We start from the raw sequence: 23,727 nt of genomic DNA on the forward strand, positions 1-23,727 counted from the left end.
TTTAGTCTCCCTTTATTGTAGCATGCTAAAATGTAACCCCATGACAAAGTCTGAACAAAATTTGCAATAGATATGGATAGGACCTGAAAATATACTGAGAACTGCTTCAACTCTTTAAGCTTATTACATGTTGACTCTTTTAGCATTCATAATTTAGTTCTTCCTTTTTTTTTCATTTATTTCAGTCTTCATTTTGGCCACCTTCTCCTTACGCAGTCCATTCCAATTTAATGAGCTCTGAGATGGCTATAACATACATGACTTGCAGACTCTGCCACACAGGGAGCACAGGATAGTTGAAGTGTTGGGTAGTTGCATTGTTTGGAGATCAGGCATCCCCACGGACAGAGGGATTTGTCCTACTTTAGTCTGGCATTGTAGTATTTAGGAATGTCAACTATGGTTAAAATCTAATGGAACTATGTGACTGTGGATCAGGAAGGATGGTTTTTGTGGGATGAAACTGATGTGATTACAGTGCATTACTGTGGTTGGGGTGGAGCTTATATTGCTTCGAGCATATGCTGCCTGTGATACAGACGCTATAATCAGAGCTTACTTAGGACAACGGAAAAAGCATATTTGATTTGAGGTTGTGCAGTAATGCTTCTGTGTAAATATTCAAACCTCAATCTGTACAGTAACATTTTCTTTTTAAGTTTCATACCTTTCATGATAATTTTTGTTCATTTGTATATTGTAAATATTGTAATTTTGTAAATTCTGCTCATTTTTCGCCTCCCAGACTCTATTACTGAATTGGAAGGGAGTTTTGGAAATGTTCTCAATGTGGGGAAATGCTATCTGGAACTATCTCTGACAATGAGATGAGATTAGAAACTCCCCAAATGAAAAATTTTAGATGCAGAGTAAATCATGCTGTGGAACATCAAACTAATGAACTATCGAGACTAATTAACTATCTGATAGTTAATTAACTATCAGACTCACCCAGACTTGTACATCTGCAGCCTTTAATATTCTGGCTGGTTCCTAAACTATCCAAGCTAGTGGTATAAAAGTTCAACTGGGGTGCAACTTGGGAAATTCTGCTAATTTTATTTTGCTCAATCAGTCTCCCTATAATTCTACATCTGCTATTTAAAGGATTCTCTTCTCTACAGAAAGTGAATGGGATTGGTGCTACAGTATCAGTGGAAAATGGTTCATTATTGTGCTATTGTGCATCCAGATTCAGGGATCGTGCTCTTGAAGTCATATTGAATAAATTGTGGTGAAGAAAGATTGTTTTATTGAGTATTTAGGCACCCTTGCTGGAAGAATGTTGGAAAATTTCCAGGAGAGAATAATTGACAGGGTAAATGCTGTCAGCTAACATCAACAGAACCTAATTCTAAACCAGGAAGATTTTCAACCTCTGGAGATTTCCCAAGGTAACCTAACTCCCAAATACCAGTTCCAAGTATGTAAGCTACGAAATATTTATTCCATAATCTGTTGCACTTTTACTGTTATCCGCTGAAAAGATTTGTTGGAAACTTTCTTGTACTGCAGCTAACATTTTGAGAGGTATCTGCACCAAGTCTCCACTATTGCTTGTTATTTATATAAATAATTTGAATGAGAATATAGGAGGCATGGCTATTAAGTTTGCAGATGATATCAAGTGAGTGGTATAGTGGATAGTGAAAAAGGTGACTTAAGATTACAATTTGGGTCAGTGAGCTGAGAAGTGGCAGATGGAGTTTAATTTGGACAAGTGTGAGGTATTGCATATTGGTAATCCAAAGAAGGACAAGAGTTATACAATTAATGGTAGGGCCCTAGATAGTGTTGCAGAACAGAGAGACCTAGGGGTTCAGGTACATCATTCTTTGAAAGATAGACGGGTGGTTAAGAAAGCATTTAGCACGCTTGCATTCATTGCTCAGATCTTTGAGTATAGGAGTTGGGACATCATGTGGAGGTTGTACAGGACATTGGCGAGGCTTCCTCTGCAATACTGTGCGTAGTTCTGGTCAGTCTGCTACAGAAAGGATATTATTAAACTGGAGATGGTTCAGAAAAGATTTACCAGAATGTTGCCAGGAATAGAAGGTTTGAGATGTAAAAATAGACTGGAAAGGCTGGGACCTTTTCATTGGAGGATAGGAGGTGGAGGGGTGACCTTATTAAGGTTTGTAAAGTCATGAGGGGCATAGATAAGGTAAATGACAAGTGTCCATTCCCTAAGGTGCGGGAGTTTAAAATCTGGGGACATATTTTTAAGCTGAGACAAGAAAGATTTAAAAAGGACATGAGGTCAACTTTTTTACACAGAGAGTGGTTCATGTGTGGAATGGACTGCCAGAGAGAATGGTGGGTGCAGGTCCAGTTCCATCATTTGGATAAGCTCATGAAAGGTTTGGAGGGATATGAGCCAGGTGCAGGCAGATGGGACTAGTTTAGTTTGGGAACATGGTCAGTGTAGACTGGTTGGACTGAAGGGTCTATTTCTGTGCTGTATAACTCTATGACCCTATGATATATGTTAAAAAACATTGGATTAACATTCATTAAGCTGAAAATACCAGTAAAAGATTCAAGAACTCTGATTGGCTAAGTAACCTCATCTTTTTCAGCAGATTGCAGACTGAATTGAGAGAGGCTGCGATTCAGATTACTTGTTGCTGTTTCTCAGATCTGCTCCCGTGAATCCAGTAACCTGTGACACAACTACTTCCTAGCAAGATATACCCAGCCTCCTGAGAAGGAAAACATTATGCCAAAAAGTGTCTGCTATAGTTATAGGGCAAACTTGAAATGAGCATGAGGAAGTAGAGGGCTATCAGAATCTCATGTAAATTCCACTGAAACCCAAAGTGAATACATTCATAATTGTTCGTTGGCTATGAATTAGAGGTCCCATTCAACACGAGTGCTGACAATCATGAGAACATTTAAAGCATTATTCTGCGGGTACATACATTTGTTACACTGCGTGGATTTTTCCTGTTCATAGTTGAAGTGTTTTGTCATATGAGATTCACATAGCCTAGTTCTGTGTGCCCTGGTGTAACGTTTCTCACGCAACCTTCAAGTCTTCACCTCTTTAAATGTGCAACTGGGCTGGTGGGTGGTTTCCTTGAGGAATTATGAGGCTGGAGAGGCAGAAGTGCTGGCCACTGCCTATCGTACTGACAGCGGCATAAATAAAGCCAAGTTGCACACCACTTCAGATCTTGCCGACTAGGAAATGCTGCACAAACTGTGGTGCTGGGACTGTGTGTAAACCGATATGGTCAAGGCCAAAGTGTAGCTTGATGTCTGCTTCATGGATAGGGAGCTGGGAGGTGTGGGTGGGTGGCTCGGTAAATCAAAGGGCAGTCCTTGTTCCTGCTGCCTGCCACAGGAGGCCATACCATCAGACCAACCCAACCTGGACACAGACTGGAGCCTAACTCAAGACTGTGTGGCAGTGCAGGAAGAAAGTCAATGATCTACAGTGCTCTACAAGGGTAAGTGGCACCATCGTTTCTCTGCTATCTCACACACACAGGGCCGGTACTTGTTCTAACTTGGCCACTGCACTCACCCCTCACCTAACCTCATGGACCCCCACAACTCGAACAGTGCACGCATTATTTCCACTCAATGGTTATCACCTACCTTTACCTACCCGCCCAAATTACTATCCCTGCCTGCCTTCGTCTGTCATCCTCACTCACTGGTTACACTTCACCACATTTCCTGCTGGCGTATCACCACTGACTGCTTTCCTAAGACCGTAAGGCATAGGAGCAGGAATTAAGCCATTCAGCCCATCGAGTCTGCTTCTCCATTCAATCATGGCTGATAAGTTTCTCAACCCCATTCTCCCGCTTTCTCCCTGTAACCTTTGATACCCTTGATAACCAAAGACCTATCTAACTCAGTCTTAAATATACTCAATGACCTGACCCCCACAGCCTTGTGTGGCAGTGAATTCCATAGATTCACCACTCTCTGGCTGAAGAAGTTTCTCTTTATCTTCACTCGAAAAGGTCTTCTCTTTAACTCTAAGGCTGTGCCCTCTGGTCCTAGTCTCTCCTACCAATGGAAACATCTTCCCAACAGCTACTCTGTCCAGGGCATTCAGTATTCCATAAGTTTCAATTAGATCCCTCCCCATATCCTTCAAAGCTCCATCGAGTATAGACCCAGCCACCTCTGTGATACCCCCTTAATTTAAAGCTATGCCCCCAATTCTTTTCATTCTCTCCATCTCTTTTCACCGATTTGTCATTGCTCCTGCCACACCAGGGAGCAGAAAATAGCACTCATTGTATTTCAAATTTGTCCAGACGTTTATTTCTGAACAGGTAGAAAAAAAAAACGCAGGAAGCAAAAAATGTACTTTGATGTTGGCTGGGGAAGCGAAGAGAATGAGGGAGAAGCTGTTTTCAATTTCTTTCTTGGTAGTTGCGTATGGTTATTTTTAAAGGTATAATCTAGACATCGAGTTGAATGTCTCTTGGTTGAATTCTGGGTGTGTCAGTTCTTCCTTACAGTACTGCTGTTTTGATCATCTGGTCAGAGTTTGCACATTGATTTGGCTTTTCCTTCTAGGCTGGCTTCTTCCTCCATAGCCAGGCTATTGTCCATTGCTATTATAGTTCTGCTTGCAACAGATGATAGTGATTTTGGAACCTTGCTGATGACAGATTAAACAGTTAAGTACCTTTAAAATTATTTAGGCATTTGATAACTGATTTGAGATGCAAAATACATTCTACATAAAAGGTAGGTACATGAGTCTTATTCCATTTATCCTTCGCTACTTCCCAGATGTCTCATAAGAATATCCTTATCCACGACTAAGGTGCACCTCTGTAGCTTGTCCTGGTTTTCAAATAAAGTTATTGACGAAATGCATGGCCCAAGAATACTGCTTGGAAAGTTACATTTGACCTACTTAATGATGATGATGACAATGATAACGCCACTGTTTCCGAATCAACAATGCATCTATCGAACGTTTTTAATCCATTAAATTTCCCAGGTTGATTTGCTGAAGAAACAGATCTTAATCAGTAAGAATCGAGTCAGAAGAGATGATGATAGACTGTAGATATGCAACTAGAGTCTTCTGACCTGGCTTTCACCCTTCAGTATAAACTTGTGGGTTTTAAACAAATAATCAAATTCCAGAAAATGGGAGTTAATGTGGATTTAATAGAATTACTTTAAAAAGTTCGGATTCAAGAGGAAGGCAAAAAAGATAGTTACCACTAAAACAATAAGAGACATAACTAAGTTTTGAATATTCATTTAAATTTTGGCTGAATTGAACTTTTCATATGCCTATGTCTTTCATTTCAGCTCATTCTGCTGTTTACTTTCAATAATTCAATATTTAAACAAGCAGGTAACATTAAAATACAAAAAATAAATAATCATAGAGGGTGGCTCAATGGTTAGCACTGCTGAAGAAGGGCTTATGCCCGAAACGTCGATTCTCCTGTTCCCTGGATGCTGCCTGACCTGCTGCGCTTTTCCAGCAACACATTTTCACCTCTGTGATACTCAATCCTTCCCTTTGTCTCATTGCAGGTAAACCTGGCCCACGGCCCAGGCAGTGTCTCTACACTACCCTAATGGATGTACCTGGCATCCCTGAGCAGCTCACACCTGATTTGGAGCAGGACTGACCTTGGTCAAATGCTGCAGCTGAAATATTTATGTAGTATGGTGCCACACAACAACACGTCCACACCTTTGACTGTACACTGCTCCCCAGTATGACAAACTGCTTCTCTCATCCAATGCACTGGAAAGAAATGCAAGCTACAGAGGAAGACAGCCTGCAAATCAGAGCTGATGTCAGTGAGTGTGCATTAAGAAAGCAATGTAAAGGAGACAAAGGCTAGTAGTCTCCAAATAGACAGGAAAGTGAGTGAGTGTTATGAAGTAAGATACATCTGTGTTGGTGCATGTGATGTATGCATGTGTTCCTGTCTGCAAAGGGAGCTCGCAGAAGCATGCAGGCCATAGGTGTTCCTGAACTCTGGAGTGGCACGGTATCTCAGTGGTTAGCACTGCTGTCTTACATCACCAGGGACCTGGATTCGATTTCGCCCTCGGGTGACTGTCTGTGTGGAGTTTGCATGTTTTTCCTGTATCTGCGTGGGTTTCTTCTGGGTGCTCCAGTTTCCTCCCACTGTCCAAAGATGTGCACATTTGGTGGATTGGCCGTAGGAAATGCAGAGTTATGGGGATAGGGTAAAGGGGGCAGGTCTTGGTGTGATCTTCTTCCGAGGGTCGCAGTGCACTCGATGGGCCGAATAGCCTGCTGTCACACTGTATGGAATCAAGGACTCTATTCTATGATTCTAACTCTGAAATGATGTGTAAGTCCGCCTGAGAGCAGCTCTGATGATTTGTGGAGGCTGTTGGGGTTTTGTCAGTGAGGATGATGGTGCTCAGATAGCATGCAGCGGCATTGCTCTGATGGCCAGGACAAACATACTATATGTTGCAGCCGCTGGGTACCTCCTCTGGTTCACATTTCAAGAATTTGCACCATTTCATTTCTCAGGAAAGGAGATGAAAATTGGAAATGGCAGAAAAATAACACAAGTTGGGACTTAATGAGCATGGACTGACATGGAAATAGGACAGTCACAGCCAATAGTGAAACCCTGAAGATGCCATTTGATGAGAAAATCACAAAGATTTTGCTTGACATCAAGATTTTGATTCTTTTCATTCTCTCCATCTCTTTTCACCGATTTGTCATTGCTCCTGCCACACCAGGGAGCAGAAAATAGCACTCATTGTATTTCAAATTTGTCCAGACGTTTATTTCTGAACAGGTAGAAAAAAAAACGCAGGAAGCAAAAAATGTACTTTGATGTTGGCTGGGGAAGCGAAGAGAATGAGGGAGAAGCTGTTTTCAATTTCTTTCTTGGTAGTTGCGTATGGTTATTTTTAAAGGTATAATCTAGACATCGAGTTGAATGTCTCTTGGTTGAATTCTGGGTGTGTCAGTTCTTCCTTACAATACTGCTGTTTTGATCATCTGGTCAGAGTTTGCACATTGATCTGGCTTTTCCTTCTAGGCTGGCTTCTTCCTCCATAGCCAGGCTATTGTCCATCGCTATTATAGTTCTGCTTGCAACAGATGATAGTGATTTTGGAACCTTGCTGATGACAGATTAAACAGTTAAGTACCTTTAAAATTATTTAGGCATTTGATAACTGATTTGAGATGCAAAATACATTCTACATAAAAGGTAGGTACATGAGTCTTATTCCATTTATCCTTCGCTACTTCCCAGATGTCTCATAAGAATATCCTTATCCACGACTAAGGTGCACCTCTGTAGCTTGTCCTGGTTTTCAAATAAAGTTATTGATGAAATGCATGGCCCAAGAATACTGCTTGGAAAGTTACATTTGACCTACTTAATGATGATGATGACAATGATAACGCCACTGTTTCCGAATCAACAATGCATCTATCGAACGTTTTTAATCCATTAAATTTCCCAGGTTGATTTGCTGAAGAAACAGATCTTAATCAGTAAGAATCGAGTCAGAAGAGATGATGATAGACTGTAGATATGCAACTAGAGTCTTCTGACCTGGCTTTCACCCTTCAGTATAAACTTGTGGGTTTTAAACAAATAATCAAATTCCAGAAAATGGGAGTTAATGTGGATTTAATAGAATTACTTTAAAAAGTTCGGATTCAAGAGGAAGGCAAAAAAGATAGTTACCACTAAAACAATAAGAGACATAACTAAGTTTTGAATATTCATTTAAATTTTGGCTGAATTGAACTTTTCATATGCCTATGTCTTTCATTTCAGCTCATTCTGCTGTTTACTTTTAAGTAATCTAATCTAATCTAATCCAATCATGTAGCCAAACAATACTAATCCTGAATTCCTTTCCAAAACATGACATGTGAAAGACAACATAAGTCATGGTATCCAATAATTATAGAAACTGCTCGAAAAATTCAGCAGGTCTGGCAGCATCTGTGGAGAGAAATCAGAGTTAATGCTTCAAGTTGAGAGACCCTTCCTCAGGAGTCGCTCAACCCAAAATGTTAACTCTGATTTCTCTGCACAGATGCTGCCAGACCTGCTGAGCCTTTCCAGCAACTTCTGTTTTTGTTTCTGATTTACAGCATCTGCAGTCCTCTCGGTTTCTATCCAACAAGTATGACAGGAAGAAATGCTGACACTTTGCACAGTCACTAAACTTATCTTCCTCATGGTGAATATTGAGAGAAAAATCAGGAGATGATGAAGAAGACAGGTTTTCTTAATCATTTCAGTGCCATATGAAAATCATAACATGAGCAATTCAGTTGGAACCCATCTGAACCAGATCCTTCAATCTATTTTCAGAAATCTAGAAGTTAGGTGAGTGTAGACTGTCCAGCAGCAGATCCAACCCAGAAATGCCCTCAGCTATTTGGTGCAAGTATTACATTAGACCTGTTCTAACAATTCAGAGTTGCAGTAACAGGCAGACATGTCTGAGGAATATGTCTGACTAATGTGACAATTGATGCAGCTGGCTGATTTCTGAATCACCCAATGAATATTGGATACTGAAATCACTTAGATCTGTGGAGATCTTAGCAGAGAGATCTCGGTATCCATGCACAAAGCTCCCTGAAAGTTGCCACCAAGGTTGAAAGGGTTGTTAAGAAGGTATACGGTGTGTTAGCTTTTATTGGTAGAGGGAATGAGTTTCAGAACCATGAGGTCATGCTTCAGCTGTACAAAACTCTGGCGTGGCCGCACTTGGAGTATTGCGTATAGTTCTGGTCACTGCATTATTGAAGGATGCAGAAGCTTTGGAAAGTGTTCAGAGGAGATTTACTTGGATGTTGCCTGATATGGAGGGAAGGTCTTATGAGGAAAGGCTGAGGGACCTGAGGCTGTTTTCAATAGAGAGAAGAAGGTTGAGAGGTGACTTAATTGAGACATATCAGATAATCAGAGGGTTAGATAGGGTGGATAGTGAGAGCCTTTTTTCCTCGGATGGAAATGGCTAGCATGAGGGGACATATCTTTAAATTGAGGGGTGATAGATATTGGACAGATGTCAGGGGTAGTGTCTTTACTCAGAGAGTAGGAGGGGCGTGGAACGCACTGCCTGCAACAGTAGTAAACCCACCAACTTTAAGGGCATTTAAATGGTCATTGGATAGGCATAATTATGAGAATGGAATAGTGTAGGTTAGATGATCTTCAGACTAGTTCCACAGGTTGGCGCAACATCGAGGGCCGAAGGGCCTGTACTGTGCTGTAATGTTCTATGTTCTACGTTCTATCTTATTTTCTATGGGGCAGTGGAGGTGTGGAAGATCCACCTTCCAAAGGATTGACTAACTCCTAAATTATAAGCTTCTCGAAGGGAAGTAAATAATAGTGCATTGCATTATGTGACATGTTTGACTGTTTTCTTCCTAAAAGCCAGACTGAGTTCAGTAAATTATTTTAAAACTTGAACATTGAGGATGGTTGCTTGAGAAAAATGCCTTGAAGAGTTGCTTCAAGGATGTAAAGCCATCATCCGAAATCAAAGCTTACAGAATACGACAAAAAAGCCTGAATATACTCCCTGTGACAGCAATTGATATGCTGCATACAAGCAATGTCTCTGTATCCATACACTGCTGAATGATACAGTAATAAACCTCAGAGGAGAAGACAAAAAAGAGAAGGTATTCTAAGCTTCATAAATTTCATATTATCATTCAATATATTGGTCACGCCAGAAATAACAAAGTCATTCTTCCTGATCTGTGCTACATGTATAATCCTTTCACGATTACAACTTTTTTAAAATGAGGAATTTCGCTGAGATTTCCTGATATCAATAACAACTGTCTGTTATTCAAATATTTCTTTTTAAGCTACATATCAATGCTTCAATAGATGAACAAGGTTCCCAGGATGATATTAAAAATATAGTCCAAACATCTTCATGAATGCTAGATGATTGCCACATCAAGACTTCCAAAAAACAGATCTGTACAAGAGGTACAGTTCTTCAACATAGTTTTGAAATTTTGCATTTTTTTCCCTCATTTTCTACTTGGTTGCAGCATGATGTCAGGGAAAAATACTTCGAGAAATGTCCACATCTGCTTTCAGAGAGTAGTGACCATGTGAAGTACTGTCTAGGTATTTTGATGAAAACTAATTAGAATACAGTGTCTTTGGAATTGTTCCCAGAAGACTTTTGGCCATCAATCTAAATTCAATTACAAGTGAACATCCATCACCCACTCTCAAAAGATTCTTCTGGGAAGACAGGATCTTGATATATTTCACTGATTTATAAAGCTTTGCTGAGGTGCTAAAATGTAAATGCATATCAATGCAGAAATTTTGAATTTCTCTCCACAACATTTTCGAAAGACTCTATACATATTGCAAAAAAAATCAGCACTTTTTGAATCCAGGTTCTATATGAAGCAGACTATGCCCTTCAACATCTTAACTGGAAGAAAGTTGGGTTGTAGGAGTGCAATATAGGTTCTAAAGAAGAGTTATTGGACTCGAAATGTTCGCTCTGATTTCTCTCCTCAGATGCTGCTGAATTTAACCAGCAATTTCTGTTTTTGTTGTCACATAATAAAGTGTCAGGATCCTTTGACAACTCCCTGGCTAATAATGGAGATTGCTGATTTACTGTACAGTTAAGTGAAAGGATACCAAAGGAAGGTGTCCTGTGTTGTGAGTGGAATGATCCTTTGCATCTGTCGTGGCATTCCATTCTCTGAATCAATGCTAGAATGTTTTGAGTTCTACTGTAGGCAGCCTCAACAAGTAAACTTTAGAAAATGCTGTCTCAGTCCTAAATTTATGTTCAGCAGAGCACTTGGGTCTGAGAAAAAAGACAAAATGGGAATCATGGTGGGTGATCTGGAAGTGTGTGTGGAAGCTGTTCATTGTCGAGACAGACTGGGGTGAAGACTTTTGTATATAACAGCACATTGTTGAGGATATAACAAGAAATCAAGAATACAAAAGTCCTCTAGTTCCCCAGTCCCTACCCCTCATATCTTCATCCTCTCCCATGCTAATCAATGCCCTGCACCCACCCTCACAACTCCTCATATCCTCCAGGCCAACTCATCACCCTCTGCCCATTTCATATGGTTGTATGGCAGCCTGTGCCCTTCTGTTCCCCTACCATAAACCGTTCCATTCCCCTACCATAAACCCCTATAACCTCCATGACAAACCATATACTCTTTACCCACCTACAATGGACCCTTTGTACCAAATCATACCAATTCATGCCTGTGCCTGAACACCTACCATGACAACTGACCCACTATCCACAGTGGGCAGATCTCAAGACATATGCTGAAATAAAGTTCTTAAGAGTCCATTGACGAATTCACTTCTGATAAAAACTCATTCACTGCATTGGAGTTTCTTTTACCCCTTATAAAAACAAGTATTGAAATTCATTGTTCCATTTGCAAAAGTTAATAAACACTTGGATCTATGAATCAGACTGTGAATTGAGAAGTACCACACTGTGATAATGAAAGGTTATGAAATCAATCACCTGGCATTAACCTAGTAAAGATGCTAGTGCTCAGGTTTATATCCACAAATAGTGAACATTGCTTTATCTACCAGGCAGCTTTTGTGTAAAATATTTAAAGAGAAAACGTTCCTTTTGACAATTCCAATGAGTTTAAGTACTTTTCACATAGAATCACGTCTAACTTTAACAATCCCAAAGGGCACATTAACCTTTTCTTCCAAAGGGTACCTTATCTCTTCCAAATAGAAAACCGCCTCTAAGGGACAATGTCCAAAAGGGTAACATATCCTTCTGGAGGGCTCTGGCAGCTTTAGACTTTCTTTCTATGAGGTATAAAGAGCACACCTCATGTTTTCTACCAGTGAAAATAAGGTCAAACAAATGTAACTGCCCCCCCTCTGTAAAGCATGGAAATTTAACTTAAAATCTGTCCCTCCCCTCTGACAACGTGCTTGGGGACAGTATTTCCACATTTGGGAGTTAGCTGCTCTCTTCGTCATGATGCACAAGTTCTCGATTGTCAAGAAAATTCAGAGTTAAGTGTTTAAAACAACAATTCTATGTGGATTGAAATTATGATATGGTATGGGATTAGGATTAGTTCAAATAACTCACTTAGAGAATCAACTGGGCATTATGGTCAGAGGGACTTTTATATGAACATTTAGAAGCAACTTCACCTCAACAGTCAATTGAAGAATTTTTGATAATTGAAGAATTTGATTTAATTTTGTCCTTTCTGGAATATTTTCAGAGTTCAAAGGTCTTGGAAAATCCTCGAGGATTGGGAAATTATTCATATGAGTTCAATCTTCAAAAAAATATTTGAAGGAGAATGTGTTCAACTATTAAGCTGTAAACTTTACTTCTATTGTTAGGAATGTATTTCAAGATAGTGTCATGGAGTCATACAACACAGAAACAGAATATCTTAGAATAGAATGAGCCAATCCAAGATAGTTACCATTGATTTATAAGGAATTGGTAATATTTAATTATTTATTTGAGAAAATGGCAGATCTAGTAGATGGAGGGATTTGACATTGCCAAATATGATAAAGTACTTCATAAAATCCAAGAGCAAAACACTAATGAAAATAAATTGTAACGGTCTGAGAAATGGACTATTGATTGATAATAAGCAGAAATCATGCACAAACATGTGTTTAACAGCCAGATACCAGTGAAGTATCATTTATGTTTCTGTATTGGGGCCATTATTATTGATATTTTATGACATGATCTAGGGGAAGAAATTATATTCTAATTCTCCACATTTACAGATGAGACTTCAGTTAGAGCAGCAGCAGATAATGAAAATCAATCTGCACACATTTAAAAGCATTGTGACAAGATTGCTCAGTTGGTGAAGACATTGCTGGTGCACATTAGTGCATGGGAAATACATTGTTATGAGGTCAGGCTGATTTGGATTGCAAGTTTAAGGGAATTATTCAAGCTATTAGAACAGGAGTAAATTCTAAATGGTTTCTTGGATAGGTCACTAAAACCATTAGTACAAAGTTCCCATGTTGTTAAAGGTGTGTTGGAATGCATAGCAAAAGGAGTAACTTAAATCCAGAGAGATCACTTCAAATTACATATTGGCAGTACTCACCAGGTTTAGTTTCTCTATTTCAAGAATTGGGAAATTGTTAAGTATAAGTGTGAGATCTCTGATCTTGAATTGAAGTGAATGACGCATGAGGATGGATTGTTCCCTCCTCTACATTGAGCCCTTTCTATATTGAAGAAGAGAAAACTGAGAAGGTGGAGAACAGAAGTCTGTAAAATTATTAAATTTTGGACAAAGGACTCTGAATTAGCTTCCTCACCTTGGCAATATGTAAGCACAGGGTATCATATTTACCAATTCTATTCAACAAAATAGGAAGTACACAAGATTTTGTTGTAGCTAAAAGAATGTTCAGTAAATAGAATAACAAATCTTAATGAGTTTCATGGAGGAATGGGTCATTTTCAACAAATAAGTGAAAGCTTAATGGAAATACACTAAGGGAACACCGTGAATGTACTGAAGATGTTATGTTTGAAACTGGAACTGTCATACAATATTGTTGCATCTGGTCGGCACATTACCAGAAGGATGTGGATGCATTGGAGAGGGTAAGAGGAGGTTCACCAGGATGTTGCCTGCTATGAAGAGAGTTTGAGTAGGATTATTTTCATTAGACAGACAGAGGTTGAGGTGGGACCTGATTGAGATCTTCAAAATTGTGAGAGGTACAGACAGGGTAGATAGCAAAACTGTTTTTCCCCAGAATGGGGGTCAATTACTAGGGGTCACAAATTCAAGGTGAGAAGGGAAAAGTTTAAGGGAGATATGCATGGAACGTTCTTTACACAGAGGGTGGTGTGGGCCTGGAACACATTGCCAGCAGAGGTGGTAGAGGCAGGCACGATAGCATCATTTAAGATGTATCCAGACAGATATACAAAAGGGCAGGGAGTAGAGGAATACAGATCTTTAGAAAATTGGCGACAGGTTTAGGGAGAGGATCTGGATTGGCGCAGGCTTGGAGGGCCGAAGGGCCTGTTCCTCTCCTGTAATTTTCTTTGTTCTTTGTTCTTATACCAGGGCTCCAAGTCATTACAGTCGCTGTAAAGGTGTCTGATCTGACGATTTCAGTCATATGAAGGTAACGATACAGTTCTGTATTGTTTTTAATGCTTCTTTACTCGTGTTTCTGAAGAAAACAAAAGTACTGTAGTTGTTTATTGGAACAGGAATGATTGAAAGAACATATAGCCAGTTCTAGTCATTGTGTTTCTTTGGATACTCACTACAGCCGTCCAAATCTCAGAAAAAAGCTCACATGTCTGTACAGGTATCTAAACTATTTCCAAATAATATGAAAACATAATATTAGAAATAAACCACAGGGAGGCATGAAATTTGTCAAAATGTTAAAACAATCAGATGGTTCACAAATGCAGAAGAGGAATAATATAATGCATTAATGCATGAAGTTCTCTCATTGGTTAGTGGCCAATGCTTGCTGTACTTTTATGGAATGCATGAATCAAAGGCTGAGATTCCATGCAGAAATGATGAGAATTAGACACTGAACCACAGGGAACAGCTTTTGTAGAATTCCTCGTTGCTAGGTTCAGGAGCAGTAATGATAGAAAAAAAATACAAATTTCAGCAGAAACTGTAAATTTTATTTTTCATATGAAATGTAAGTGCATGCATTAAGAAAGCTGTCATCTGCATTCAGAAAACAAAATGCTTGCATTGTCCCCTGTGTCAGAGTTCGAAATGAAAGTTCTGAAGAAGGGTAAACAGTAAAAGCAGAAAGTGCTGGAAAAGTTCAGCAGGTCTGGCAGCATCTATGGGGAGAAAGCAGCATTAACGTTTTGGATCCAGTGACCTTTCCTCAGAATCCTTCCTAACTGGATCCAAAATGTTAACTCTAATTTCCCTCACTGATGCTGCCAGACCTGCTCAGCTTTCCCAGCACTTTGTTTCTGATTTCCTGCAGTTCTGTTGCGTTTTTTAATCTGAAGAAGGGTCGGTCTCGAAACATTAATTCTGCTTACTCTTCACAGGTGCTGCCCCTCCTGCTGAGTTTTTCCAGCACTTTCTGCTTTTGTTTTAGAAATGCAACATGGTTAACCAGATCAGTCCCACAACTGATTGTGCATACTGCTCATTCACTGTGGGAGCTGCATTCTCCCCCAGTAGGGAGATGGCTTCTGGGCAGTGAAAGGTGGAGACTAGTGCGTATACTAATCTATCGATTTACAATAAATAAAACTCTTGCAAATCGTATTTTGCAGCCCAAGTCAACATATGGACACCAGTCTGTTATACGTGATAGTGAGGATTAACTTCTCCAGGTGGGAAGATAAAGAAAGTAAAAGGTTATCCCTTTTTCTGACAGAAGTGAAGCTTCTCGTGGCTTATTTAAATGAAATTGCTGAGTCACACTGCATGATCATGAATTATGATTATCCAAAGGTATTTTTGGAACTGGAGCCATTTGATCAGTGGAAAAATGAGCTGGAGGTGTAATAGGTCCCTTCCTCAATCAAGAAGAAGCAAAGTTTGGCTTTGGTTTTTCCCTCACAAGGAATGCGTCAAATTAGAACTAAAATATTTTCAGAACAGGCACCTTTAATAGATTTTGGAATCAAGGGAAAATATAGGATTGGTGAGTGCCAACAGTGAATGAATCCAAAAAATCCACATAGAATGAGAATCAGATGTTTCAAGTGTGTCTTGAAATATCACTGTCAGGAATTGTCCAAAAATAAAGAGTCAAATATCTGAAGCAACTCATGAAACAGGAGATGCTGAGGGCGGATATGATGAGGATGAACAGCAATAAAATATTGTGCTGGTGGTGAAAACATAAATTGTGTAAAAATATTGTTAGTTGCTAATCGTTCAATTGTAGCGTATAAGGCAGTGGCTGTACCTCAACAATATATGGCATTGTTTGGCTCAACTGTTATTTGGAAATCTTGAACAAAACAGACAAAATAGTGTCAACAGTAGGAAGATTCTACCTGCTTGAATGAAATAACTTTTACATTCGGTAAAGTGTCAAATTCATGGAATCTGGACATTATTGTACTCCGCTGAGGAAACTGGGGCTTCCTTGTCAAGATCTCCAAAAGGTCCATTGCTGTCCTCTGAGATAGGAGTATTGCTCTTAAGAAGAGGTTTGTATGAAATATGCATAATCGGTTTGCTCATCCCCCCCTCACCAACAGTAAAGCAACTGTTAAAGGATGCTGGTGTCGTGCATAAAGACCATGAATCTCCTGTAGAATAGATCGCGTCACAATGTGATGAATGTATCGAACATTAAAAGACACCACTCTGTCTGGCAAGAAGTGTTCCTTTTACTTGGGGAATTATTAGCCACAGATCTGAAGATATGGAAAGAAGACCAGAATGTTTATCCATTACATATTGTAGATACAGTGACCAGGTTTGGCAGATCCATCATTTTAGACAATATGGAGAGCTGGACTATACTGAAGAAAGTCATGGGAAAGAGGATTGGCATAGGCTTTGGGTCACTAACAAAATTCTTTGTGGATAACCGAAGTTAATTTGTGAAATGTCGAAATGCATGCAAGAACTTAAATAGTGATGTTGCACAAAACACTGGCAGATCAGCCAATCTGTCATTTGCAATGGCACTAGCATGGACACTGCATGTAAAAAGAAATCTTTATAGATAGTTGGGCTAATAGCCCATACCAATTAGTGCATGATTAGACTGCTAAATGTGAAATACTAGTTTTAAGGTGAGAGGGGGAAAGGTTAAAGGAGATGTGCGAGGTAAGGTTTTTGAAGCTGACTAGAACGTGCCGTCAGGAAAGGTGGTAGAAGCAGATATGATAGCAAAATTTAAGAGGCATTTAGACAGACACACGAACAGGTCGGGAACAGGGAGAAAATGAGGTCTGCAGATGCTGGAGATCAGAGTCAAGAGTAGTGTGGTGCTGGAATACCACAGCAGGCCAGGCAGCATCCGAGGAGCAGGAAAATCGATGTTTCGGGCAAAATCGACGTTTTCTGATGAAGGGCTTTTGCCTGAAATGTCAATTTTCCTGCCCCTCAGATGGTGCCTGACCTGCTGTGCTTTTCCAGCACTACCCTAATCTAGACAGGGAACAGAGAGACCATGTGCAGGCAGATGGGATTAGTTTAGAATAGCATCATTTTGGCATGGACATAGTGAGCCAAAGGGCCTGTTCCTGAGCTGTACTGTGCTATGTTCATAATTGCCTTCAAAACTGCATTTTGATTGTTCAGCACTAGAATGAACAAATATCAGTGTGTTTTTTTCCCTAACTCCACTGATCTAACCAGCGATATATATATCCCATGATATACATCAACAGAAAAGTGGGAGACAGTGAGGTCTGCAGATGCTGGAGATCAACAGAAAAGTGGGAGACAGTGAGGTCTGCAGATGCTGGAGATCAACAGAAAAGTGGGAGACAGTGAGGTCTGCAGATGCTGGAGATCAACAGAAAAGTGGGAGACAGTGAGGTCTGCAGATGCTGGAGATCAACAGAAAAGTGGGAGACAGTGAGGTCTGCAGATGCTGGAGATCAACAGAAAAGTGGGAGACAGTGAGGTCTGCAGATGCTGGAGATCAACAGAAAAGTGGGAGACAGTGAGGTCTGCAGATGCTGGAGATCAACAGAAAAGTGGGAGACAGTGAGGTCTGCAGATGCTGGAGATCAACAGAAAAGTGGGAGACAGTGAGGTCTGCAGATGCTGGAGATCAACAGAAAAGTGTTCATTAAAACTAAAGCATCAGAAAACAAAGGTGATCTTTTAATTCATCGCAGCAGACTATCCAGGTAAGATTTAAAAACTAATGGCATTGTTTATTATGAGAAGGAGAATGGAAACTTCAGGAAAAATGTTTGGATAATAAACTTGCAGGTAAAAAGACCACTCCAGCACAGAAGGATAATAAATATAAAATAATGGGAATCAGCATACACAGGCATATTCCTAATGAGTGCTGGAGTTGCATTATTATCTTTCAAACTATGGGAAGATGGGAAAAAGTGTTGTTGATGACAGAATGTACAGATGAACCTCGATTACCTGAACGAGATGGGCAGGGAGTGTTTTGTTCAGATAACTGATTGTTCAGATAACTGATATGATCGTAAACAAAAGAAGCATTTACGGGACCTTGAGATCTTGTTTGGATAATCCAAAATTCAGATAACTGATGTTCAGATAACTGAGGTTGTTCTGCACTTTACATTCCCTGAAGCTCTACAATCTGGAATCAGAGAGGCAGACCTTACTGCTTACAATTCTGGTCATCCTGCTTTTGGAAAGTTGTTGTTAAACTAGAAAGGGTGTGGAAAATTTACAAGGATGTTGTTGGGACTAGAGACTTTGAGTTATAAGGACAAGCTGGATAGGCTGGATCCTTTTTCCCTGGGGTATTGGAGGCTGAGGGGTGGCCTTATAGAGATTTACAAATTCATGAGGGGCATTGAAAAGGCGAATAGCCAAGTTTTTTTCCTTGGGTGGGGGAGTCCAAAACCAGAGGGCTTAGATTTAGGGTGAGAGGGGAAAGGTTTAAAAGGGACATGAGGGGCAATCTTTCCACACAGAGGATGGTGAGTGTATGGAATGAATTGCCAGATGAAGTGGTAGATACAGGTACAATTACAACTTTTAAAAGACATTTGCACAGCTATATGCATAGGAAAGGGTTAGAGTGTTATGGTCCAAATGCAGGCAAATGGGACTGGTTAAGTTTGGGAAACCAGGTTTTCGAAAACAAATTGGGCTGAAGGGCCTGTTTCCGTGCTGTATGCCTCTATGACTATCAATATACATAGATACATGCACTGATTGCAAAGAATAAGAGAAAAAACATCTTGTGGAAATCATTTGCTAAAGTAGTTTCTCGGGTAGTTTTCCGCCCAGCAGAGTCAGATGACATGAGGGTGGCTACTGGGCATGTGCAGACACATTTATGGATAAATATAAAAGCTGATGACATGGTCCAAGATTAGGTCAAGAAGTGAGGGCCATGGATTGGCAACGGGGGTACAAGAGTGGAGGACTAGTAGACACAGTTCCAAGGTCATTCAGGGAATATACTTAGATGGACAAGATCACGTATACTAGAAAGGATTTCTAGGAGACCTCTTTGTAGGAATATGGCAGAGAGGTCTCAGTGTGAGAAAACAGTTGGACAAGGCAACATGATAGCAATGGTAATGCAGAACCCTCTTGACACAGATAAAAGTAGGAGTCCCCATGATTGGGAGGCATTTGTTCTATTCCTGATGAAGGGCTTTTGCTCAAAACATCAATTTTCCTGCTCCTCGGATGCTGCCTGACCTGCTGTGCTTTTCCAGCACCACTCTAATCTACACTCTGGTTTCCAGCATCTGCAGTCCTTGTTTTTACCTATTTGTTGCTATCAGTAGAACAGAAGATAGCTTAGAAGAGGCGAAACAAAGAGTTACAGAATGAGAAAGAATTCAGAGTTCATTTGGAAATTGATGATAGATCATCATATAGATGGATCTATATGGATAGAGTTCCACCAGCTGGAACCTATTATAAAGCCAATGTTACGTTGGGAGCTAGAGGCTTTGAGGAATGTTTGGGTGAAAGAGAATCTCAAACAGGCTTTCCGAAGGCTAGGAAGTTTATTTTGCAAATGTTTTTCAGCCATTTAAACAACCTTTTCTCAGCAGGATCCCTCTACAGATAATAAAATGGCATTTCTTATAGGAACCTGCTCAAAGCAAGAATTCCTATGACCCCCAAAGGAAACACCAGGAATAGAGGAGAAGCTCAGGAATTACATAAATACATTTTCGGGTGAAATGACAGTTTGTGGGTGTGGTATTTTTAAGTTGGGATAACTCTGTTAACATGGAGGAAGATCCTAGCATAGTACAGCACAGGAGCAGGCCCTTCAGCCCACCCTGTCTGTGCCAAGTACGATGGCATTCCAAACTAACCCCATCTGCCTGCACAAGGTCTGTATCCCTCTATTCCCTGTCTGTTCATGCATCTGACTAAATGCCTCTTCAACTTTGTCAATGAATCTGCTTCTATCACCTCCTTTGGCAATGTGTTCCAGGCACTACCACCAGCTCTGTAGACAAACTTGCTATGCACATCTCCTTTAAACTTTTCCCTCTCATTTTGAACCTATACCCCTTAGTATTTGACATTTCCACCCAGGGAAATAGCCTCTGACTACCCATGCCTCTCACAACTTTGTAAACTTCTATACGGTCACCCTAAGCCTCCACTGCACTAGTGAAAACAATACTAATTAATCCAACCTCTCCTGTAGCTAATACATCCCAATCCAGGAAACATCCCGGTAAACAAAATAGAAATTGCCAAATTGCTTGAGAAACCCAGCAGGTCTGGTAGCATCTGTGGAGAGAAAGCAGATTTAATGTTTTGAGTCAAGTGATATTTCTTCAGAACATCCTCCGGTAAACCTGTTTTTGCACTCTTTCCAAAGCCTCCACATTCTTCCTATAGTGTGATGACCAGAATTGCACCAATACTCCAAATATAGCCTGGATAAAGTTTTGTACAGTTGCAACATGGCTTGGTACTCAACGCCTAGATGAGTGAAGGCAGAATGCCAGATGCCTTCTTTACTAATTTATCCACATATGTTGCCATACTCAGGGAACTGTAGACTTGTACCCCAAGATCCCTCTGTATATCAATGCTCCAAAGGGTCCTGCTATTTACTGTATAATGTTAGGCTGTTCACAACTGAATGCCTATCTAGAAATGTTCTATTGGCACTACAATAGAAAACATTTGTGTGTCTTTAAGATGCATGTCAATGGGTGATTGTGGGTGGGGCTTCACCAATGACTTTGGAGAAAAGGAAAGATTATTAATCAGATAAGGAAGGAGTTCAAAATTCGCAATCTCCTGGAATTTACAAATATACAGATTTGGGAATTAAGCAGCATGAGTCAATGTAATTCTACATCCAGAGTCTTTTTGGGGGAAAATGTCAATCCTTTCCCAGATATTCATACCAGATCTGGACAGCAAGATGAGGCTGCTATCAAGGTTGAGCAAGAACAGTGGACAAGTCTTGATGTACAGCTCAACTGGCTAGGCACACACACCAGACCAGATATAAGTTGTGAAGTGTTGGAACTTAGTCTGGCCATGACAAATCCAAAGGTGGAGGATGTCTTATGAGCAAATACAACTTTAAAATAATTTGAAAATAGATAAATTTATGCTGAAGTTCTCAGCTTTGGGTGACCACAATAATATGACATTAACGATTTTAAGCGATGTCTTGCATACAAGACTTGGCAGTGGATTTTCTCATGCAGGACGATTTATGATATTCCTTGTGGGAGAAAATGGGAATCGTTTCTCCTTGGCATGGGAGGCAAAGAAAATAAGCAGAATGGAGAAGAGCATGTTAGTGTCTGAAACGCTGGCTCCCACTGATGGTGTTCTATTAGCCCAAGAACCTCAGAGAAATGCTTTATGTAAAAGGGACTAAAAGAATAATTCCATTAAAATGATACATAGATAATCAGCCTTTGTGGGATAGTGAACATTTTAGGAGCAGTACAAGTGAAAAAAGCCTTCGAATAGATATGAGTACTTTTAAGCAGATGCTGGAGAGGTAAGAAATCTCCAAGTTTAAGTGGCAGGTACTCGTTATCAACAATCAACCTGTTCCACTAAGAAAAAAAAAATCAGTGCTAAACATTCTAGAAGAAGGACATCTTGCTACATGATACTGGGAAATCTGATATTGTTGCTGTTTATTTATATCTCTGCATCCTTGTCTAAATATAATCACTTTTCTTAAAGGAAAGGTGTCTATCAGAATTAAAAATATATGTCCTTACAGGGTAAACTTAGAGAGGTCCAGATTTCATTGAGAGCAGGTGATCTTCACTGGACCTTTGAAAAAGATCTTGTGGCAGATTGGTAATGTCCCTACCTCCAGTCCAGAAAATTCAAGTTCAAATGTCATCGGTTCTGGAGATGTGTAAATGCAGGTTTGAGCAGGTTGGTTAAAATAATGAGCTGGATTCTCACAGGGGCTTGGGTGACAATGTTTCTAATCTGTTGATTGGGTGTTTTATTTATTTGTGCCGGGTTAATTTTACAAAGATAAAAGATAAAAGTTGGGCTCTTCCCCAGTGGTGATGTTGACTTCTGGACAGGGAACTGATCTAGAGAGAAAGATGGAAACTGGCATTTGTGCTAAAATATTGAAATACAAGAAATGTTTGAAAATTTACCCAATCCAACATATGGACAACAATCTGTTAAACTCCCAAGGACAAAATAATATACATCTATTTGTTGGAGACAGATTCACAGGGACATGAGTATAGCAGATTGAATAAGGATCCAACCTAAACAAATGGATTGGCTATAGGTTTAGATTTTAGATCTAGGATTTATGGTCACGTGTACTCAAGTAGGTGGTACAGTGAAATGCATACCATGTCACCAACACAGCACCATCTTATGTACAAAATACCGAGATACAAAATCTTAGTTACAGAAATACAAACATGAAGAAATAAGTTAAAAAATTCAGCGCTACAGTTTCTTAACATAAAAGCAGAAAAATTAGAGAAATAAAATTGAAACATCAAACATTGCAGTCCTTTGATGGGATAGTGTAGGGGGATGGGCTTAGATTAGTTCACAGGTCAGCACAACATCAAGGGCCGAAGGGCCTTTCCTGCACTGTATTGTTCTATGTTCTTTCTTGAGTCATGGGCCTGCAGATGCTCCAAACTGGACTTTCCCAAGAAAGTCCTCTCTGCCCTGGATTGGCTAAGACCCAACAGTACCCCAGGTTTTCAAAATGGCCATAGTGGGGAGAGCTGGGATTCCTTGTTGTGGATGCCACAATCATTAAAGAAATGATTAGATAAGATATACATCCAAATAAACATTGAGAGAAAAATTGGACTCAGCCCACAAACAGGCATGCAGATTGCGAGGCCTATTTGTTGCAGTGTCGGTAGTCGACAAACTTCATTCACCATGGCAATCCAAAATCAAACAGGCTGTTGGAAGGCAGTGCTCTTCACCAATAATCCAAAACTAACACCACCTGAAGTTAGCCTGCAATTCCTAAAAGAGAGCTGTATTCCCGCTGCATCAGGATCTGAACAGGTACAGAGAGGTTCTGTGCTGCAGCACCAAAGACATTAATGAGTTCAAGCTTATGGAGGATGGAAAATGAAAGGGACGGGAAACATTGGTCAAGTCTGGGCGTAACACTGACATGGATTAACTAAAGATTGCAAGAGAAAAGAAGTATTGAAGTGGAAATCTTGAAGCTGGATCTTCTTATGGCAAAACAGATATCTGCAATTTCATTTCATTTTGGACACTGCACGCCTGGGAATAGGTTACAGTGGTTTGGGCCGTGAATGGTGTGCAGAGCTCTGGGATATATTTTAAGGCTTTCAAATGCTCCATACTAGTGGACAGGCTCAGGGTGAAGGTGAAAAATTGTTGGCTTTATCCATTTTTGGGAACCATAGTCACAGTGGGGTAAAGGTCTCTTATAGAGGATTTGCAAAATTTCTTGACTGTTGTGCTCTATGCCGCTATTTATAAAGCCCATTGAGCGCTAACTATGATACACTTCACAACCATTGCACCATCAGACAATAACTCACAACTTGACCATTTAT

The 23,727-nt window shown here is 40.0% G+C and overlaps 1 protein-coding gene across 7 annotated transcripts in view; it reads right to left on the minus strand.

The window, feature by feature from the left end:
• The window catches only part of LOC122564092 (zinc finger protein GLIS3-like), a 567,943-nt gene that overhangs the window by 55,143 nt on the left and 489,073 nt on the right, over positions 1–23,727 (minus strand). The window contains exon 9 of one of the 7 annotated variants that reach the window (XM_043718692.1): positions 13,892–14,219. The exons of the other annotated variants lie outside the window; for them this stretch is intronic. Within the exon in view, the coding sequence (XP_043574627.1) occupies positions 14,162–14,219 (58 nt within the window). The 3' untranslated portion in view covers positions 13,892–14,161. Of the gene's footprint in view, positions 1–13,891; positions 14,220–23,727 lie in introns of those variants that run through there. 7 annotated transcript variants of the gene reach the window in all.

Source organism: Chiloscyllium plagiosum, chromosome 2 (assembly GCF_004010195.1).
Source record: "Chiloscyllium plagiosum isolate BGI_BamShark_2017 chromosome 2, ASM401019v2, whole genome shotgun sequence".
In the NCBI taxonomy this organism is placed as follows: Eukaryota; Metazoa; Chordata; class Chondrichthyes; order Orectolobiformes; family Hemiscylliidae; genus Chiloscyllium; species Chiloscyllium plagiosum.